The sequence below is a fragment of the Cnephaeus nilssonii genome (assembly GCF_951640355.1).
Source record: "Cnephaeus nilssonii genome assembly, chromosome: 13".
Lineage (NCBI taxonomy): Eukaryota > Metazoa > Chordata > Mammalia > Chiroptera > Vespertilionidae > Cnephaeus > Cnephaeus nilssonii.
Window position 1 is genome coordinate 6218732 of NC_137084.1, and position 17764 is coordinate 6236495.

General features: G+C 59.1%; 1 protein-coding gene across 2 annotated transcripts in view; it reads right to left on the reverse strand.

Moving 5' to 3' along the window:
• The window catches only part of SPTBN2 (spectrin beta, non-erythrocytic 2), a 28129-nt gene continuing 10365 nt past the window's right edge, over positions 1-17764 (reverse strand). The window contains exons 12-36 of one of the 2 annotated variants that reach the window (XM_079788268.1): positions 16027-16180; positions 14922-15792; positions 13526-13663; positions 12449-13205; positions 11833-12035; positions 11375-11465; positions 10997-11143; positions 8793-9056; positions 7891-8115; positions 7514-7603; positions 6903-7163; positions 6691-6821; positions 6277-6481; positions 5389-5763; positions 4462-4706; positions 4225-4363; positions 3874-3958; positions 3440-3636; positions 2957-3099; positions 2794-2869; positions 2662-2712; positions 2237-2457; positions 1752-1925; positions 1167-1209; positions 1-860 (exon numbers count right to left, since the gene is read on the reverse strand). In XM_079788268.1, coding sequence (XP_079644394.1) covers positions 627-860; positions 1167-1209; positions 1752-1925; positions 2237-2457; positions 2662-2712; positions 2794-2869; positions 2957-3099; positions 3440-3636; positions 3874-3958; positions 4225-4363; positions 4462-4706; positions 5389-5763; positions 6277-6481; positions 6691-6821; positions 6903-7163; positions 7514-7603; positions 7891-8115; positions 8793-9056; positions 10997-11143; positions 11375-11465; positions 11833-12035; positions 12449-13205; positions 13526-13663; positions 14922-15792; positions 16027-16180 — 5520 coding nt within the window. In that variant the 3' untranslated portion in view covers positions 1-626. The remainder of the gene's footprint in view (positions 861-1166; positions 1210-1751; positions 1926-2236; positions 2458-2661; positions 2713-2793; positions 2870-2956; positions 3100-3439; positions 3637-3873; positions 3959-4224; positions 4364-4461; positions 4707-5388; positions 5764-6276; positions 6482-6690; positions 6822-6902; positions 7164-7513; positions 7604-7890; positions 8116-8792; positions 9057-10996; positions 11144-11374; positions 11466-11832; positions 12036-12448; positions 13206-13525; positions 13664-14921; positions 15793-16026; positions 16181-17764) is intronic. The other variant, XM_079788269.1, reaches the window with a different exon arrangement.

A 17764-nucleotide genomic window follows, 5' to 3' on the forward strand; every position in this document is an offset into this window, starting at 1 on the left:
TAAGAGAAGCTGAGCTGTTTAATCACCTCCTTGGCCAGACTCAATCAAGGCTGTGGTTGCCCCTGAACAACAACTCACACCTGGAAGCCATTAAGAGTCGCTGGACATGGAGTGGCCACTCGAGTCAGAGGATGAAGAAGGATGGGAAGGGGGAGCTTCAGTGTCTCTGACTCCATCATCCGGCCATCTTGCCCCCAGGTCCTGCTTCAGCTCTTAGAGGTTCCTGGCTGGTCCCCAGGGGCAAGGCACCAGACAGCGTGCCCTAGCTGTGGTGGGAGAATGACCCTGAGGCAGGGGCAGCCATTCCCCACGTGGCCTACATTGAGGATGCGGCACTGTCCGCACTGTGGTGGGAATAGAGGTTTAAGGCTGGGGGAGAGGGGAGTGGGGGGAGTAGAATCGGGGGTTGCCTGGGCCCCACCACCAGTCTGGAATTAAATAGCAGAAGAGAAGGGTTGTCCATGGGGACACTGACTTGTCCCCAGAGACAGTTCCTGGTGATGGGCTGACCTTGGCAACAGACCCTAGCAGCAGGCAGTTGTCCTGACAAGAGGGTGGTCCCTATTGACAGTCCCTGGCAGTTTCCTGAACAAAGGGAGGAGCTGGCCGGGGAGTCTTGCCCCCAACTATTTATTCTTCTTGAAGAAGCTGAAGCGTTTTTCTCGCTCTCGTTCTCTGCCGTCCTTGCTGCGAAGTACCACGGGCCCCTCAGCCCCGATCGGTGATACTGGGGGCATTGTCATGGCCCGGGTCATGCCCCGGGTGGCACTGGGCACCGTTGGCTCTTCAGGCTCTCCAGAGGCAGAGGACGCAGCGGCAATGGCTGCATTCACCACCCGCAGCCACGAGCTCATCTCTGCCTACAGGGAGCAGGGAAAGACAACTGGTCAGCTTCAAGGTCGCTGCGCTGAGGCCTCCAGCCTGTGGACGGCGGGGAAGCTTGGGAGGAGGTGGCAGAAAAAGGGTTTGACTATTTCATGTCATTGGAGAAAAAGACCCCTTAAGACAGGGAACATGTTTTGGTGTGGCCTTCACAAACATCCAGGTGGCACACTGTGGGCTGTCTGATTCCAAAGAATGAGACACTTAAGGAAAAATCTACAATTGGAGGGTTCTGAGAATGGCAATGGGGAGACCGGGGTGTGGGCCGAGAGGGGGCAGCTCACCTCATCCTTGGCTTGGAATAAATATTCTTTCCCATCCTGTAAGCTGTTGGGAGAGAGAGAAACCTCAGGACAGAGCTGAGAATCGGGATTGGCCCAATCAGTGCTGGTAGGAGTTCAATCATCAGCCACAGGCCAGGGTGGAGACCATGCCTGCTGGGGCCCTCGGAGCCAGATCAGACACCTCTGCACATCCTCCAGAGCCTCAGGACTGTGCGAAAGCAAATGCTTCTTGATTGGCTACAGAGGACCAGGATGACCTCACTTCCACCCCAGGCCATGCCTCCACTCTGGCTGCTTGCTGGCAGCAGGGGCAGGCTCCTGGAGGTCCCTGGAGGCAGGGGAATGCCAGCACCCTGTCCTCAGCTATCCCATCCAGGACAACTTTTCAGCCTGACATGGTCAGCCATCAGGCCTGAGTCTGGGAGCTCCTGCTCCCCTTGGTGTGAAATATAATGTACCCCCTCGCCCCCTGCTTTCCCCATCTCTCCACCTGTCCCCAAATGCCTGGCCCTGTAACTCTACCCTTCTTCATCTTGTATCGCTCTGACTCCCCCTCCCACCCCGAGGGTACGGTTCTGTTCCTACCCCAGCTTGAAAACGTGTTTGCGCTTCCGATAATCAAAGGCGACACTGCCCTGGGCCCTGGCCAGGCTGACAGGCACTTCTCCGTGGTATGGCACTCCCGTGCTGGCTGCCTTCACGTCCTTGTAGAAACCAAGGCTCCCGTGCCGCAGGACACAGTACACATTCTGCCATGACCTGGGAGGACGTGATGCAGGTGACGAAGCGAGACAGGCAGACTGACCAGCTTTTATGGGGCTGGGAGCCCTGGGGAGAGCGTGGGTGTTCTAGGATTTCCAGTGCCACCCTGTTCTTAGGCCTGGCATTTTTACACCCTCCTGGCCTTCCGGAGGCCCCACTCTACGCCTGAGTCCTACCCCTTCCCCAGAGGACTCTCCTCCTGCAGGGCACCCCCACTCCTCCCCACCTGTTCAGGAAGAGGTTCCGGGGAAGCCTCTTCAGAGGCAGTGACTGGAGAGGCCACAGCGCTGCGCGGCCAGAACCGCTACCTGTTGGCAGCCTTCTTGCCGAAGGCCTCCATCTCCTGCTTGCGGCACAGCATCCCCTCCATCTGTTCCTGGGCAGAGAGCTCTGGGCCTCGAGAGGGCAAGGTGGCAACCCGGGCTGACTCAGATGACCTGCTCTGGGGCAGGGTAGGAGGGGCCGAGCCCTGTGTCCGGGTCTGCCTCTCTCCCTGGGGCCCGTTGGTCTCGTCCCCTGGGCCAGACCCCTGTGGGGAAGAGTCTGTGTCAAAGGATGAGGGAGCCGGTAACTAGCCCGGATGTCAGAAGCTTGAAGTCCAAGAGCTGGGCTTTCTGCCCCCAAGTTTCCTTTGAGCCGCTGCCCTCTCCTGACCTCAGTGTCCCCACCACCCAGCCCATACCCCGCTTCGTCCCTCCGGATATCAACACCCACACCTCCAGGAGGAACTCACAGGCCCTTCTGGGAAGCTGCCCTGCTCAAGTCTTTGTTGTTCCAACAGGGGCTACAAGGACAAGAAGCTGTAAGAGTATGTGCAGGGCATGGGGCTGCAGTTCCGATAGGGCACAGGGGGTGTGGGGCTCACCTGTGGGGACTCCCCATCTGTGCAGACTCCGTTAATGCTGGCTGGCTGTGTGGGTGCTGGTAGCCGGGGGTGGGTTCTGGAGCAGCAGATGACACAAAATAATATAAGTCCTGGGGTTGCTTATCTTCAGCCTCCTCCTCCTCCCCAGATGCCCCGCTCGCACCTGTCCCAGGAAGCATCAGGAGCCGTCTGGCCGTCCGCTAGGACCCCTCCAGGCAGGCTGGCTGTGGGCTCTGGAGCAGGGGGCTGTTTCCTCCGTTCCTCCTCTTCCCTCTTCCTTTTCCGCTCCTTCTCCTGCTCCTCCAGCTGTCAAAACACTCTGAGGTCAGAGCACAGAAGGTCTCATTTAAAAGAACCAGGGAGCTGGGGAAGATGAAATGTCTCAGCTCTGGTCTGATGAAACAGAAAGGAAGCTACAATTCCAAAAGAAGGCGGGGTGATTAGAAACGGGGGAGGAGGTGTCTCACAGCGTCACTCAGGGGAATGACGACGCCTAAAGCTGTGGTGACAACATGGCACTCCTGGCTCACATCTGGAGATGCTGGTGCAGTGGGAGGAGAGGAGCTGTTTTCTTCCAGCAGAAGGGAGCACGGGCTCGGGGTCGCGGGACGGGGCAGGGGCATCCCTGGGGTCCTGTGGCCCTCACCGCGGTGAGCTTCTCCAGCGCACTGAACCGCTCCTCCCAGGCCACTGCTGACTTCTGGAAGGCCTCGTGCCGCTTGATGAGGTTCTCGACTTCATCAACTGTGCAACCCAGCTCAGCACTTCGCACCAGTGGCTCTTGGCTGCACAGCCAGGCCTCCGCCATACCTGCATCTCTTCCAAACACGAGCACCTCCAAAACTGCAGGGATGGGGGGGGGGGGGGATCACAGGAAGAGGGCAGGTCAGAGTGGCACCGGCAGAGCACTGTAACCATGTCCAGAACAGGGCACAGAGAAAGCTACTGCCCCAAAGCAGGAGCACAGGGCAGAGCCAAGGACGGGAGCCTTGAATTCCATGCCCAGGATTCCTGGTCTTACTCTGGAAACGACAGGGTTCAAGACCCCCAGCCCCTCCTGGCAGGGCCTGGCACCCTCACCAAGCTGGAGCCAGTCCATCTTCTCCTGCCACTTGTCTGCGGTCTCCTGGCGCCGTGCCTGCAGCTGAGACAGCTTCTCCGAGATCTGGGGGGCAGAGATGCGAGTGAGCACCCCGCTGGGCTTTTCAGGGTCTCTGGGGGACTGACACAGGGGAACTAGTGATTTCTGATTTCAAGAGGCAGACAGTTCGGGGTGGGGAGGATAGAGTGGGACTCCCTGCAAAGCACGGAGGGGAGAGAGAGTGGAAGGTCTGTAAGAAAGGATGAGGAAGCAGAAAGACTCAGGGAAGAACACACAGCACTAAGGCCGCTGCCATAAGGAGGACCTGGTTGTGCCCAGGCCTCGCCCACCTCCTCAGCTGCATAGTGGCTCCTGGCGAGCAGCCCCTGCCCCATGTCGATGCAAGAGGAGAAGCGGTCGGCCCTGGCCTCGATCTCTGCTTTGATGCCCTGGTGGTTCTTGATAACCATGTCTGCGGAGGACACATCCCTGGGGGTACAGAGACCACATCACAACACTGCTGCCCTCAACCCTATCCCAGCCACCAGCTCCCAACCCCTGTAGGCCACGGGCACCGTGGGCCTCACCGGGGCCGCTCCTGGGCATCCATCTGCAGGTTCACCCCGTCCATCCACAGCATCAACTCCCGGACAGCCATGAAGAAGCGGAACTTGTCCGTAGTGTCCAGCAGCAGCTGGCGGCGGGCAGCAGAGCTTCCCTGAAGCTGGGCCCAGGCCTCCGTCACGGCCTGCATATGGCGGCCGATCTCCTCGGCCTTGTCTCCCGCGTAGGCCTTCTGGAGCCGGTGGCCATCGTCCTGCACCTGCTGGACCTGCAGGGCCCAGCTCAGAGTCAAGAAGAGCTAGAGACTCTGAGGAGCTGCAGTCTCCTCCCCCACGCCCCACCCTGGCCTCTGCTCGCCCGGCCTGCCCATTTACCAGCTGGAGGAGCAGGAGGAGCAGGGGGTGGGGGCTGGGAAAGATGACAGCTGGTGCCGAGTAAGCTTTGTCATACTCTCCCTGTTGGGTCCCAAGTGGGAGCCTGGGCTTGGCCTGGGGAGCAGCCCTTTAAAAGGGCGACTAGCCAGCTGGGCTTTCAGAGGCTTGTCCAAGACGTGAGACCTCAGGGAGGGCTGGAATGAGATTTTCAGCCTGAAAGAGGGACTTGGACGGGGGTGTGTGTGTGACGGGTTTAAATGGTTGCAGGAAGGATCTCTGCTTGATTTGTGTGGGTCTAGAGCTCTAGTTGGGTGGGAACGAGAGGTGGATTTTAGTACAACATGAATACTCCAGCCTCGGGACCATGTGACGATGTCACGGGCCCTCAAGGAGGCTTGTCGTTAAAGGTGTGAACGTGGTGGTGAGATGTCCTCTGGCCAGAGATGTTTCCGTAGAGCAATTCCACCTCATCCCTAAGTGGCCTTCCAGAGGAGGCCAACCCCCGGCATTTCTGAGGGCCCCCTTTTCTACAAAGTCTCCTCCAAGCCACCCCTGACCTCACTCGCTGAGTCAGACCTGGGCGCTGAGGGCCTGGATGTCATGCTCGAAGGCACAGTGCCGGCGCTGCAGGGCTTCGGCCGCGTTGAGGTCTCGGCCGGTCCCGTCGGGAAGTTGCTGCTGCTTTTGCTGCACCCGCGCCAGGGCCTGGCGGGCCCCGTGCAGGAAGCGCTGTAGCTCATACGCGGCTGCCAGCACCTGACCCCGTGTGTCCAGCAGCTCGAGCAGGTCAGCCCAGGCCTCGTTGAGGCTGTCCTTCCACTCGGCCACGGTGGCCCGGGCGGCATGGCCCCCATCGATGAGCCCGTTGGCCAACGCGTTGGCACTGTCCACGCGCTCCTGGCCGATGGTGCTCGTGTCCCGGGAGAACTCTCGGAATTTGTCCCGGAGCATCTGGTGGAGGGAACAGTTGCACAGACAACTCTGACTCTGGCCCCTGCCTAACAGGACTGGGCAGCGGAGGGGGCCGGGCGAGCCTTCTCACCCCAAACTGAGAACCCACTTCTCTCCCCTGGGCCACACGGAACAAAATAGGTTGCTCCAGCTGGGCTGAGCCCATGAGCAGATGCAAGTGGTTCCCAGTGACCCTGGATTTGAACACCTGGGCCCTCAAAGGCAGTGGGGCGCTTGCAACCTTCAGCCTGCAGACAGGGACACCTTACACTGTCTAGTTCTGTTGGAAAAGAGTGATCGCTAATTTCCTTTCCACCCAGTTCTGTGCACAGCCCCGTCCTCCTTTCTGCACAGTTCTTCCACTTCAGTACCTCAAAACCCGGGAGGACAGTGCTGCGCAGCCGGGCCTGCACCCACCCCGTGGTGCCCTGCGCAGGATGGGGCCCTAGTCTCCCAGCGGGGCCCCTACTCGCCCAGGAGCTGACCTGCGGCCGGTGTCCTCTCCGCACTCACCGTCACGTGCTCGTAGTCCTGGCCCAGCTCGTGGGAGGCTGCCACCACCTCGCGCTCCTGGATCCACTGCTCCAGGTCATCCAGCTCACGGCGCAGCTGGCACAGCCTCAGGTGCTCCTGCAGGCGCTCCCGCCGCTCTCCGGCCAGCTCCTTCAGGCCAGCGTACAGCTTGTCCACCTGGGCTTGGCGGATCGATATCCGTGTGCTGTGGGGGAGGGAGAGCGGCCCAGGACTTAGGATGCCCTGCTCGGATCCCCAGCCTGTCCCGTAGAGTCCTGTCCCTCTTAGCCAACCAGCTGCACCTTTCTGGATGGACCTGTGTGCACGCAGTACGGGAGGCTCCACGACCCTGCACCTTCTTGGAACGGCTCCCCTCTCCCCCAGGCGCTGGTCCCCTGATGCCGCTGTGCTCACCTCTCGGGGTGGTCGTGGTCAATCATGTCTTGGCTGCTGGCTGCCAGCTGGTGGATGGTCTGGGCGTAGTCGGCCAGGGCTTGCTCCAACACCTGGTGCTTCTTCACCTCGGCCTGGGCGCTCAGCTCGTCCTGGGGACCGGACGGCGGGCATCAGGGCGGGTCCCGGGGAGGAGAGAAGCAGGTAACAGCCTGGCTCTGCCCCGGCCTCACCTTGGCTTTCTCCTGGCCCATCATGTGTAACTCCTGCTCCCCCATCCAGGCCTCGGCCTCGGCGGCATCGCGGTAGAACTGCTGGGCTCGCAGGGCCTCTTCGAGTCGCTTCCCTCGAAGCTCCAGCTCGTGGCTCAGGCGTTTCCACATTTCCTGTAGCTCAGCCAGCTCCGGGCCTGCCGCGGCCGCACCCAGGGCACGCTGCCGCTCCCTCAGGTCCGCAATCCGTGGCTCATGGCCTTGTATCTCCTTTTGCAGCGTCTGTCCCCAGCAGCAGAAGAGGACACACTGGAAAGCTTGCTAAGGGCCCCCTTACACCTACTCAACATCAAGCCCCCTCACACTCTTGCTTCTCTTCCTTCCTGAATCCTCTGCACTTCTCCTCCCTCCTGGCCCCAGGATGTGATGGTAAAGCTCCTTCAATTCCATGATCTTCTCCGGAGGGAACCCACCCTCCCGCGGCGAGGCAAGGCCAACCACTGAAGTCTAGGGTCACACCCGGCATCGAGGGGGGGCGGGCGGGCAGAGAAACCCCAGGTCTTAAGAAAAACAATCTTCCACGTCCCAGGAGGCTCTCGGGACCTTCCTTTTGCCTTTCGCCTCTGCCTCACCTGGTTTTTCTTCATGAGGAGCTGGACACTGGGCAGGTCCTTGCCGTGCTCCCGGGAGCTGGCCATGGGCAGACGCTCCGTCACCCACAACTGAATGGGAAAGGAGGGTCAGTGAGGTCCGCAGGGCCAAGCAGCGGCTGGGAGCTGGAGAGTGGGTCAGCGGAGGGGACGTGTTCTAGGGCTCCTGGTGTGTGTGCAGGAAACGGCCACCTCTGGTTCTAGGGAAAAGGACCTTCCAGGGCATCCCCACGGGTCCCTAGAGGGTTGGTTTTCAATGCCAAAGGGGAGGAAAACACGGCTGGCATTGCCCCAGCGCAAGGCAGGGGGCAGTTTGCCGTGGGGACGACGCTACCCGATCCCCGGCCCTAGTGACTCACGATCTCGTCCTCCACGTCCCGGTGGAACTGGTGCTGCTCGCGGGAGGCCTGCAGGCGCTGGCAGCGCTCCCTCATGGGCTGGCACAGGGCCCTGAACTTGTCCTCCACCGCCCGCGAGGTCCTCTCCACCTCCCCTGCACCCTGGTCTTCCTGGGCCAGAGCTTTGGCCTGGGCCTGGATGGCCTCCACCTCCTTCTCCCGCACAGCCATCTCCCGTTCCAGCATCTGCCGGGCCGCAAGAGGAAGGTGTTATCACCGCGCGTCCACCACCAACCTCAGAGGGGACCCTGGTCAATATCAAGCCAATCGTGACTACCTACCCTGGGCTCACCCCAGGGACAGCATCCCTCATGGCCTAGATAGTGGATCTCAAGCTTTAATGTACATAAGAGTCCGGGGAAGGGGGCCCTGATAACTGTGCCAGTGAGCAATCCATTGCCTCTCAGTCCCAGATCCACCTCGCCTTCCCTGTTGGAGACATGAGAACTGGACCCTGGAGACATTTCTCCTCCACCAGCTGGTGCAATGCTGGGTCCTGCCAGTAGAGGGTGATGGAGGGACACCACAAGGCACGGAGAGGGCGGCTCCTGCTTTTGGCTCTTCTCCAGCGCCCACGCAAAGCTGCCCACGGTGTGCAGGAGGCCAGTGGCTATCCCCACAGCAAGTTTCCCTGGCATCAGTGACGACGCCCTGCTGGCCAGCTTTGGCCTGCCAGCTGCAGACCTGCTCTGGCCCGTGACTCCCCAGTAAATTCCCAATGCCATTGGTGGGCTCTGCCCTCGCCAAAGAGTTCCGGAACTGAGCCTGGGGGTATCTGAGAATGGCCTCCCCAGTCTCCAGAGCTACAGGCGGCCCCCTCCTGCCTCCTGCACTCATCCTCTCCAGCAAAGGCTCCCGCACACCTGCTGCTTCTTGAGCAGAATGTTGACGCTGGTGAGGTCCTTGCCGTAGTCGTCGGAGTGCAGCTGGGCCTGCAGGCTCAGCAGCCAGCTCTCCAGGGCAGAGCAGCTCTGGGCAAACAGCTCTGCCCGGTTGGCATCGAAGAGGCTGCGGGCCTTGGCCTGGGTGGTGGTCTCCAGCTCATCCCAGCGCCGGTGCAGGTCCTCCAGCTTCTCCGACACCAGGGCTTTCAGCTCTGGCTTCTCGAGGCTCAGCTCCCGCCCTTCCTGGGTGGTGGGGCAAAGAAGGGTAAGAGTCAGAGTTAGACACCACTGCGCGGGGCAGGCCAGAGGCCTAAGTTCTTGCGTGTTCTCCTTAACCTGCTCTTCTCCAAGGTTTGGAACTCCCTCCCCCCTAAACTTCCCTACCTTACTGCTGATCAAACTCAGATCCCCCTTCAAGGTCCAGCTCAAATCTCAGCTCAACTGAGAAGCCTCTGCGATCTCCCCTATTTCGAGTTCCCTAGTGCTTGTGGTTTCTAGTGTTACATTGCACATGGTCTTGTGTTATCTGTTATCGTTTCATTTTTCTCAGCTCCTCACCCCGCACCTGACCTGTGGCAAGTGAGTCTCCCCTGTCCCCCCACTCGCAGCCTTTCTGCTGGAGGACTTTGGTTTCTGGGGAGGTGAGGGAAGCAGAGTCCCTTGACCTGCATGCAAGGCGGTGACGGACGGAGTTGGTGGACAAACAGCATTTTGGTGCTTTGGTTGGGATGACTCTGACGCATGCTCGGCGCCCAGGACGCCACATTAGGACTGCGCACCAGTTGCCCCCTGGGGTAGCCAGCACGGCAGCGGGCCCTTTCCTGACTACCTACCCCGCTCCGTCTCATCTGCCCACTGCCCACAGGCATTTCCTGTGAGCGCCCCCATTCTCATGGCCGCACTGGAGGCCTTGTTTCAGGGGAACAGAAATCACAACACGCAGCCTCAGCATCGAACGCTGCTGGGGTCCCTTCACAAACCTCCAGCGCAATCCACACTCGACGCCCAGTCCTGACGTGGTGATCGGGGCTTCTCCTGACCATTTCTCCCAGGACTTTCCCACCGTCTCCTCCCTGGGCCCCTTCACGCATCCTGCGATCCTAGATTGACTTACCCCTTGGCTCCTAGACAGACACCCCACTTCCACCTCTCTGGTTTCCAGCTGCTCTGTTTCTCTACCTAGAAATATCTTCCCTCCAGTATCTGCTTGTCCAAATTCTGCTCATCCCTCGCGACTGCCCTGAGGCTCCTGCTTCTAGGATCCCCACCCCGTCTCTCGGAGTCCAGGCTTGATTGGTTCTTACTGTGCTCCCGACATTCTGATTTGGATCTAACTTATCTGCTTGTGTGTATGACTCAGATCCTGGCCACAGTGGCATCCTCGAGGGTGGGGCCCGCAGTGGAATCACCTGTCCCCCCTCCATATACAAGGCTTTGCATATTGTAGCACCAAGTAAATGTTTGCGGAACAAATGGAAACACGGAATATACACTGGTCTCCTCTTCTGCCCAAGCAGTATGCCCCTGAGGGAAGGAAAGTATCTTTTTTATAAACCTTGCAGCCCCTAGCGGAGTGCTGAGCTTGTCCAGCAACACTCGTTGAGTAGAAATAAAGTTTTACCTGTGCTCAGCTCCTGGGGAAGAGCTGGGTGGGAGAGCAAATACCAGGAATAGCAAGACTCAAAAGCAGGGGTTGGCAAACTGCGGCCCTGTTTTTATAAATAAAGTTTTGTTGGCACTCAGCTACACTAGTCCATGCATGTATTCCTATGGCCGCTTTTCACTACGATGGCAGAGTTGAGCGGTCGCCGCAGAAACTATAAGGCTCACAAAAGCCCGAAGCATTCCCCACCGGCCGTCCCGGAGGGAGTGTGCTGACCCTGCCGAGGAGGGTCATCCTGCGCGGGACCCCGCGATAGTTGTGGCGCTGACCCAGATCCGCAGTTTGGCTCCTCACTCATTTGCATTTCCTCCAAGTTCTGGAGTCACTGTCCCACAGACCTAGAACGTTTGTTCCTCAGCGTGGAATTTCCCACCTTGGAAGATTGGCATGGGAGGCCCCATGACCTCTGACCCTGAAAGAGCCACATCCCGAAGCCTGGGTCCGCCCCGGCACTGTGGCTGGGACCCTGCCCAGAGGAGTCCAAGGGTCCTCGCCCGGCTGCTCCTGTCGCACCGCTCACCTTGTCCACCTTGTCCAGCCAGTCCTTGTTGGCGGCCAGCTCAGCCATGAACGCCTGGTGCTTCTGCCACTTGGTGTGCAGGTTGCGGGCCTCGTCGTAGGACACGTCCTGGGCCGTCAGCATCTTCTCATCGATCCAGAGTTTCAGCTGGACAGGCATAGGCCAGGGATGGAGAAAGGCCACGTGCGTTTCAGAGGGAGGGAAGAGTGAGGCGTAAAGCGGGGGCCGGGGAGCTGGGAGACGGCGGACGTGGGGAGAAGCTGTGCGGGTTCACCTGCTCAGGGGACACAGCGTCGGACTCACTCTTGGCGCAGAGAGTCAGGGCGCCGTGGAAAGGATGGCTGGGCCTGTCGGAGGGGACGGGGCCCTGAGCCTCACCTCGTGACAATCTTGTAAGAAATGCTGCTGCTCTCGGTTGTCCCGGAGACGTCCCAAAAGCTGCTGCACCGCTTCTTGGTTCTTCCTGTGTCTGTAACGACAGCCCCTCGTGAAACTCCTGAACTTGCTGGGAAGGGCTCATGACCCTCTGACTGACCCAGAAGCCTCCAGTCCTCCTCCTGTGGGCACAGCGCCTTCCAGGCACACTGTGAAACAGCCCGAATCCGGTGTCCGGCGCCCAGCTGCCCTGGTTGACTTCATTTTGCTCCCGTGTGAGGGAGGCAGAACCTCCCAGCCCATGGCTTAGGCCCTCTCTGACCATGGGCTCTTCTTCCTCTACTTCCTGTCAGCCCCCAGCCCCATCTGCCAGGCTGACCTCCGTGTTCTCCATCATCGAGGCCACCCTGCTTTCACTCATTTCCCTCTCGAACCCTCCAGCGGCCCCGTCCTCATCATACCTCCTCTCGATGGAGTCCGCCTTCTCTCGGATCTTCTCGGCGTGGATGTTGCCCTCAGACACCAGCTGGCGCCCGGCCTCCAGGAGCCCGCGGATCCGCTCCCCGTTGGCGTCCATGGTGCTCACGAAGTCTTCCAGTTTCTTGATGGTAGCATCCGCAGCCTGGAGGGTCCCCGGCATCTCCGTGTGAGACAACACGTATTCCTGTGTGGGAGGGGAGGCAGCGAGCTCACCTCTCAAAGCAGAACTCGGTTCTCAGACACAGAGGCCACCCGGGGAGGGCAGGGCAGACCGCCCAGCCGTGGTCAGGCGGAATGGTGCCGGACTGCACCAATGGAATCTCAGGAAGTTAGAGGGAGCGGGGCTGGAGAAGCTTTAACAGTCCAAACCCGATTCCACCCCGTTTCTAGCGATTGAGTCCATTTCTGTAGTAACCATGTGACAAGCCAGTTTATGTCAATTTCGGTAAGTCATGGTCCATTTTTCTAACATGTTCTTCCTGCCCATCCTGTTTCCTCCACTACCCCACCTGCTGCCGCATCCCTCCCCTCCACCTCTCTCCTTCACATGCCCCTGCCCAGCTTCCCCTTCTTCCTGACTGTGCCCTGGGCTCTCACCTGGCTGCTGAGCACGCCCTCGGCCTGGCGAGCATCCCGCAGGAACCCCTGGAAGCCATGGGCCTGGGCCAGGCGGCCCTGCCGGCTCTCCCACATGCGGCCCAGCTCCTCCCAGCCGGTTCCCAGGGCTTCGAGTCGCTGCCGTAGGAAGAGGCACTGGGGATCGGCCTGGTCCCGGGTCACCTCCTCACCCAAGGCCCGCAGCCGGCTGTACTCGCTCTGGGCCCGCTCCACCTCTCCCCGGAGGGCTGCGTGTTGGGCCAGGAGGGCCTCTGCCTCGGGCAGGGTGGCCGGCCCTTCTTCAGAGGCCACCGCAGTCTGCGTGCGGCCTAGCCAAGCCTGGAAGTCATCTAAGCTGCGCAGGAAGTCCTGCAGCCGCCGCGCCTCACCCAGCGACTCCTCTCGACGTCTCATGGTGGCCCTGAGGTCCTCCCAGCCAGCTTGCACCTCTCCAAGCCGGGCATGGATGGCAGAGCTTTGGGCGGGGTGGCTGGCAGCCAGGGCATTTGCCTCTCGAGTCAGTTCACCCACCCGGGCGGCGATGGCCTCCAGGTCGCGCTCGGTGCCGGCCAGCTTGCGCTGCAGTGCCAGCACCCCAGCCAGGTCATTGCCCAGGCCCTGGGTGGACTCGATGACCTTGGTCTTTTCTCTCATCCAGGCCTGGGTCTCCGTGCACTCCAGGTGGTAGTTCTGGATGCTCAGGGCCGACGTCAGAGCTGCCTTCTTGCCATCCGCCAGGGCCCGGAACTGCTGCCACCTGAGAGTGGGGGGAGGGTCTGATGTCTGGAGTGGCTCAGCTTCCCCGCCCTGTCCAGGTACATCTGGAAGCTTCTTCCCTGCCTCTCTCTCCCCACCCGCTCCATCCTCTCGTCTCCATCTTGATTGCTCCCCGTCCAGGCTCCAGCCTCTTCACACCACCTTGCCCGCTTTCATCTTTCATTATTCCCCTCCCCCAGCACCTTCCAGACCACCTTCCCACCTCATTTTTCACCCCCATTCCATGCCCTACAGAACTCTCTGGTTGCCATCCCAACTGCTGTGTCCTCTCTCAGTTCCCTAGTCCCGCCCTCCAGCCACCTGTGGTTGAGCTGCTTCTGGGTGTTGACGATGCTGTCCTTGCCCGCGGGGTTGGCCTTCAGCAACTGCTCTGCAATGTCATTCACGGCAGTGATTCGCGCCGCGAGGGCATTCATTTCGGGCTCCAGGGTCTCGAACCTGAGGGGTGGCAGAGCCGGGTAAGATCGGCGGGAGGTGGTGACGCCCCTGCAACCCCCCTAGACAACCATGGAAACTCCTCTCCGTCAGCGTGAAGCTTGTTTATAGGAGCCTCTGCACCTCTTACCTACAGGCTCATAGTATCTGTGGGTCAAGGGGGAGTCCCCAACTCCCCCTAAACAAGTAGAAAAACGATCATCTCTAGAGTTGCTCAAAAAGATGTGGAAGTTAAAAGTCAAGAACAGCTGCACAAGTTAACTAATCCTGGCACAGGGCCCCAGCCTTCACCAGAACCTACCTTATTTCTCTGGGCCTTACTCCTTAGCTGTCTACCTGGGACCCAAGTTAAAAATGAACTGATAACCAAAAATATGTAACTGATCAAGATGTGAAGCATAATTTCTCCCAGGGACATTTTACATTCTCAGAGACTGCCAGCAAACATTTTCCGAAAAGGGCCACACAGTAAATAGTTTAGGTTTGTGGGCCATATGGTCTTTGTCACAGTATTCAGCTCTGTTATCTTCGGATGATGTGTAGATGAATGAGCGTGGCTCTGTTCCAATAAAGCTTTATTTACAAAAACAGGCTGTAGGCCGGATTTGGCCCAAGGGTTGTAGTTTGCCAACCCGTCATAGGATAATTTGAAAACTAAAAAAAAAAAAATTTTATTATCATTTTTAAAACCACCAGGAAATCTGACTAGAGACTGAGTAGTAGATGATAGTAAGGCATTGCTAATTTTGTTCTGTGTAATAATGGTATTGTGGTTCTATAAAAAAAAATACGACCTTTCTATATGATTTTAACATTTATTATTCTGTAAAAATCAAGCTACTTCATGAGGTCAATCAGTGTCTCTATCTAAAGGTTTATAACTTCAAAGCCTTAGCTATTTTAAATCCACACACACAATTAAAAAATAACTTTAACAATACTTCCTCATATTTGTTAAAGGATGCATCCTGGAGAATGCAGAGATGAAATGATAATATTGGGGCTTGGCTTTTGAAAAGGAAAATGAATCAAATAGAGCAAGATATTAACAATTACTGAACCCAGGTGGTGGGTATGTAGGCGTTTGTTGCACAATCTTTTCTACTTTTGAGTATGTTTAGCATTTTTCATTAAAACAACAACAGAAAACCAGACTCATAGGGATATAGCAAGAGCAGGCAGTTTCCGGTGAGACCTGCCATGCCTCTCGCCAGCCCCCCAACTCACAAGGCCATTCCAGAGGGAGCTGCAGGGGGCCTACCTTTGCTGCACCACCTCCAGGTCCTCCAGGCGCTCTGGCAGCGTGAGCCCGTTGAGCCACTGCTCCTTCTCCTCCACCCACAGCCCGCAGGCCCCGGCCTCGCTGAGCATGGTGTAGCGCGCCAGGGCCGCCTCCAGGGCCCTCGCTCGCTCGCCCGCCCGGGCCTGCAGCTCCTCGTAGTGCCGCTCCAGGGTGGGCACCCTGCCCTGCACCTCGGGGGTGCGGCTCAGAGCCAGAGGCAGGGCAGCAGCCTGTTCCCTCAGGGCGTCCAGGGTTGGCCGGTGGCCTCGGATCTCCTCCTCCAGGGCCCGATGCTGCCGGGCCAGGGCCTGCGTGGAGAACTCGTCGTGCCCCAGCTCCGGGCTGGACACCAGGCGCAGCGCGTCTACCAGCCAGGCCTCCATGTCGTTTGCATCCGCCTGGAACTGGTAGAGGCTGGCGGCCTGGGCGAGCCGCTGGGCCCGCTCCTCCGCCAGAGCCTCCAGCCGCTCCCACTGGGCTTGGAGCTCAGCTGCCCGGGCGGCGGCCTGGCCTGCCCCAGGGTGGCCCTCGGCCACTAACTGCTGGCCCTGCTCCAGGGTGAGCTTCAAGGGCCCCAGCCGGCCGCTCATCTCGCCTCGCAGCGCCGTGTGCTTGTTGAGCAGGCGGAGAACGCCAGTCAGGTCCCGGCCGGTTTCCGCGGAGGCCAGCAGGTGCTGCTGCTCCCGCACCCAGGCCTCGGCCTCGCCCGCCTCCCAGAGGAAACGCCAGAGGCGCCGGGACTCCTCCAGGCGGGCGCGCCTGGCCGCAGCCAACTTGCACAGGGCCTCGTAGGTCTGCTCCAGGGTGGCCACCCGCTCGGACACGAGCTGCGGGTCGCACGGTTTATACTCTGAAAACGTCACGGTGCGGGGTTCAGAGCTGTAGCGTGGCCCTCCTGTTGCCCATCCATCTCTGGTCTCAAACCCTCACTCTGCTCCCTAGGGCTCCCTCCCTAGCTCTGTCACCCACCATCCACCCATCATCCTTCCTGTCCCAGATTTCCCCAGTCTTGTTCTTAATGTTTCGGCTCATAATGCTCTCCTTCCCCGCCCCTCCCGTTTCCAGTTCCTCCCCCAGTTCTCACCTTTTCCCGGGTCACAGAAGCGCAGGGCAGAGGCGCTGACAGCCCGCACCCTTTCCGCCTGCGCGGCGATGTCGGCTTCCACCAGCTCGTGCAGCTGCAGCAGGTCCTCCACGCCAGCCAGGTGCTTGCCCAGGTCCTGGGACTGCAGCCGGCCCTGCCAGGCACACCAGGCACATCGGTGCCCATCTGAGAGCCCCCTAGGTCCTCCTCACCAGGCCTCTTTCAGCCCTGCCACAGACCTGTGCTAACCTCACTCCCCTTTCCTGGACCCGTCGCCCCTCCCGACCTCTCTGGGCGGCTCCTGGTGTCACACCAGGTGAACACACCTGCTCCCATCTGTGAGCCCCCCCCCACACAGGGACACCCCAGGTGTCCTGGCACCCTGGCCTCTTTGTACTCAACTCGCCTCCTGTGGCAGGACTCTCTTACTAAATCCTGCCCCCCGGAATCTCTGCTCTGACTCATTTTCTCGGCCCCAGAATGATCGCCTCCTGATATCATGGCACGGTCCCTAGTCATCTTCAGCATCTCTCCAGACCCCTCCGTATCCCCATCTGTCACCGAGCTCACTGCAGCAGCCTCTAGCCGGTCTCTCGACTCCCCTCTGGCTGCCCACAGAGTCAAAGTGGCCTTCCTAAAAACAGTGGAATTGTCTCTCCCCTTTTCAAAACCTTCTCATCGCTTTTAAGACTCCATGGCACTATTATGTGTCTCTCTCACATCGATGTTTCTTTCTCTCTCTGTCTCTACCCTTCCCTTCCACTCTCTCTAAAAATCAGTGGAAGAATATCCTGGAGTGAGGATTAAAAAAAAAAAAAAAAAAGCCCGGCCAGTGTGGCTCAGTGGTTGAGCGTCAGCCCATGAACCAGGAGATCATGGTTTGTTTCGTGGTCAGGGCACATGCCCAGGTTTTGGGTTCGATCCCAGAAGGGGGTGTGCAGGAAGCAGCTGATGGATGATTTTCTCATCATTGATGTTTCTATCTCTTTCTCCCTCTAGCTTCCTCTCTCTGAAATCAATAAAAAAAAATATTTTAAAAAGGGCTTCATGTTACTATGAATAAAATCCAAACTCCTGCCCTAGCAGGAGGTGGTTTCAGTGGATAGAGCATCGGCCTGCAGACCAAAGGGTCCCGGGTTCGATTCCAGTCAAGGGCACATACCTCAGTTGCAGGCTCCTCCCCGGCCCGGGCCCTGGTCAGGGCTTGTGCAGGAGACAACCAATCGATGTGTCTCTCACATCAATGTTTCTCTGTCTTGCCCTCTCTCTTACACTCTCCCTAAACATCAATGGAAAAAATGTCCTCAGGTGAGGATTAACAACAAAAATAGTAATCCAAACTCCTTGACCAGGCCTGTAGGCCCTAATGAGCTGAGCTGGCCACTGCCTTCCTTGTCTCATTCCCCTGCCCCGCCCCGTCCCCTTTCACGCTGAACATGCCAGCTGCAACGGCCAGGCCTTCGCTGGGTGCTCCTTCTGCCGGGGACTCCTCTCCTCCGCTCTCCTGTGCTGGCTGCTTGCACTATTCTGAGCTCAGCTGGCAGGCGTTTTCTCAGCGGCCCTTCCAGACCACTCCCTCCGCAGCCCCGCTCGTCTCCTCAGAGGTGCTATGTGCACCTGCTCTTTCGTTTGTTGATAGGTCCATGGTTTATCCCCAGTCTCCTCCCGCTAGAACATGAGCCCATGAGGACAGGGACCTGTTTGCTCTGTTCATCTAACTGGGGACAGGGCCCTGCTC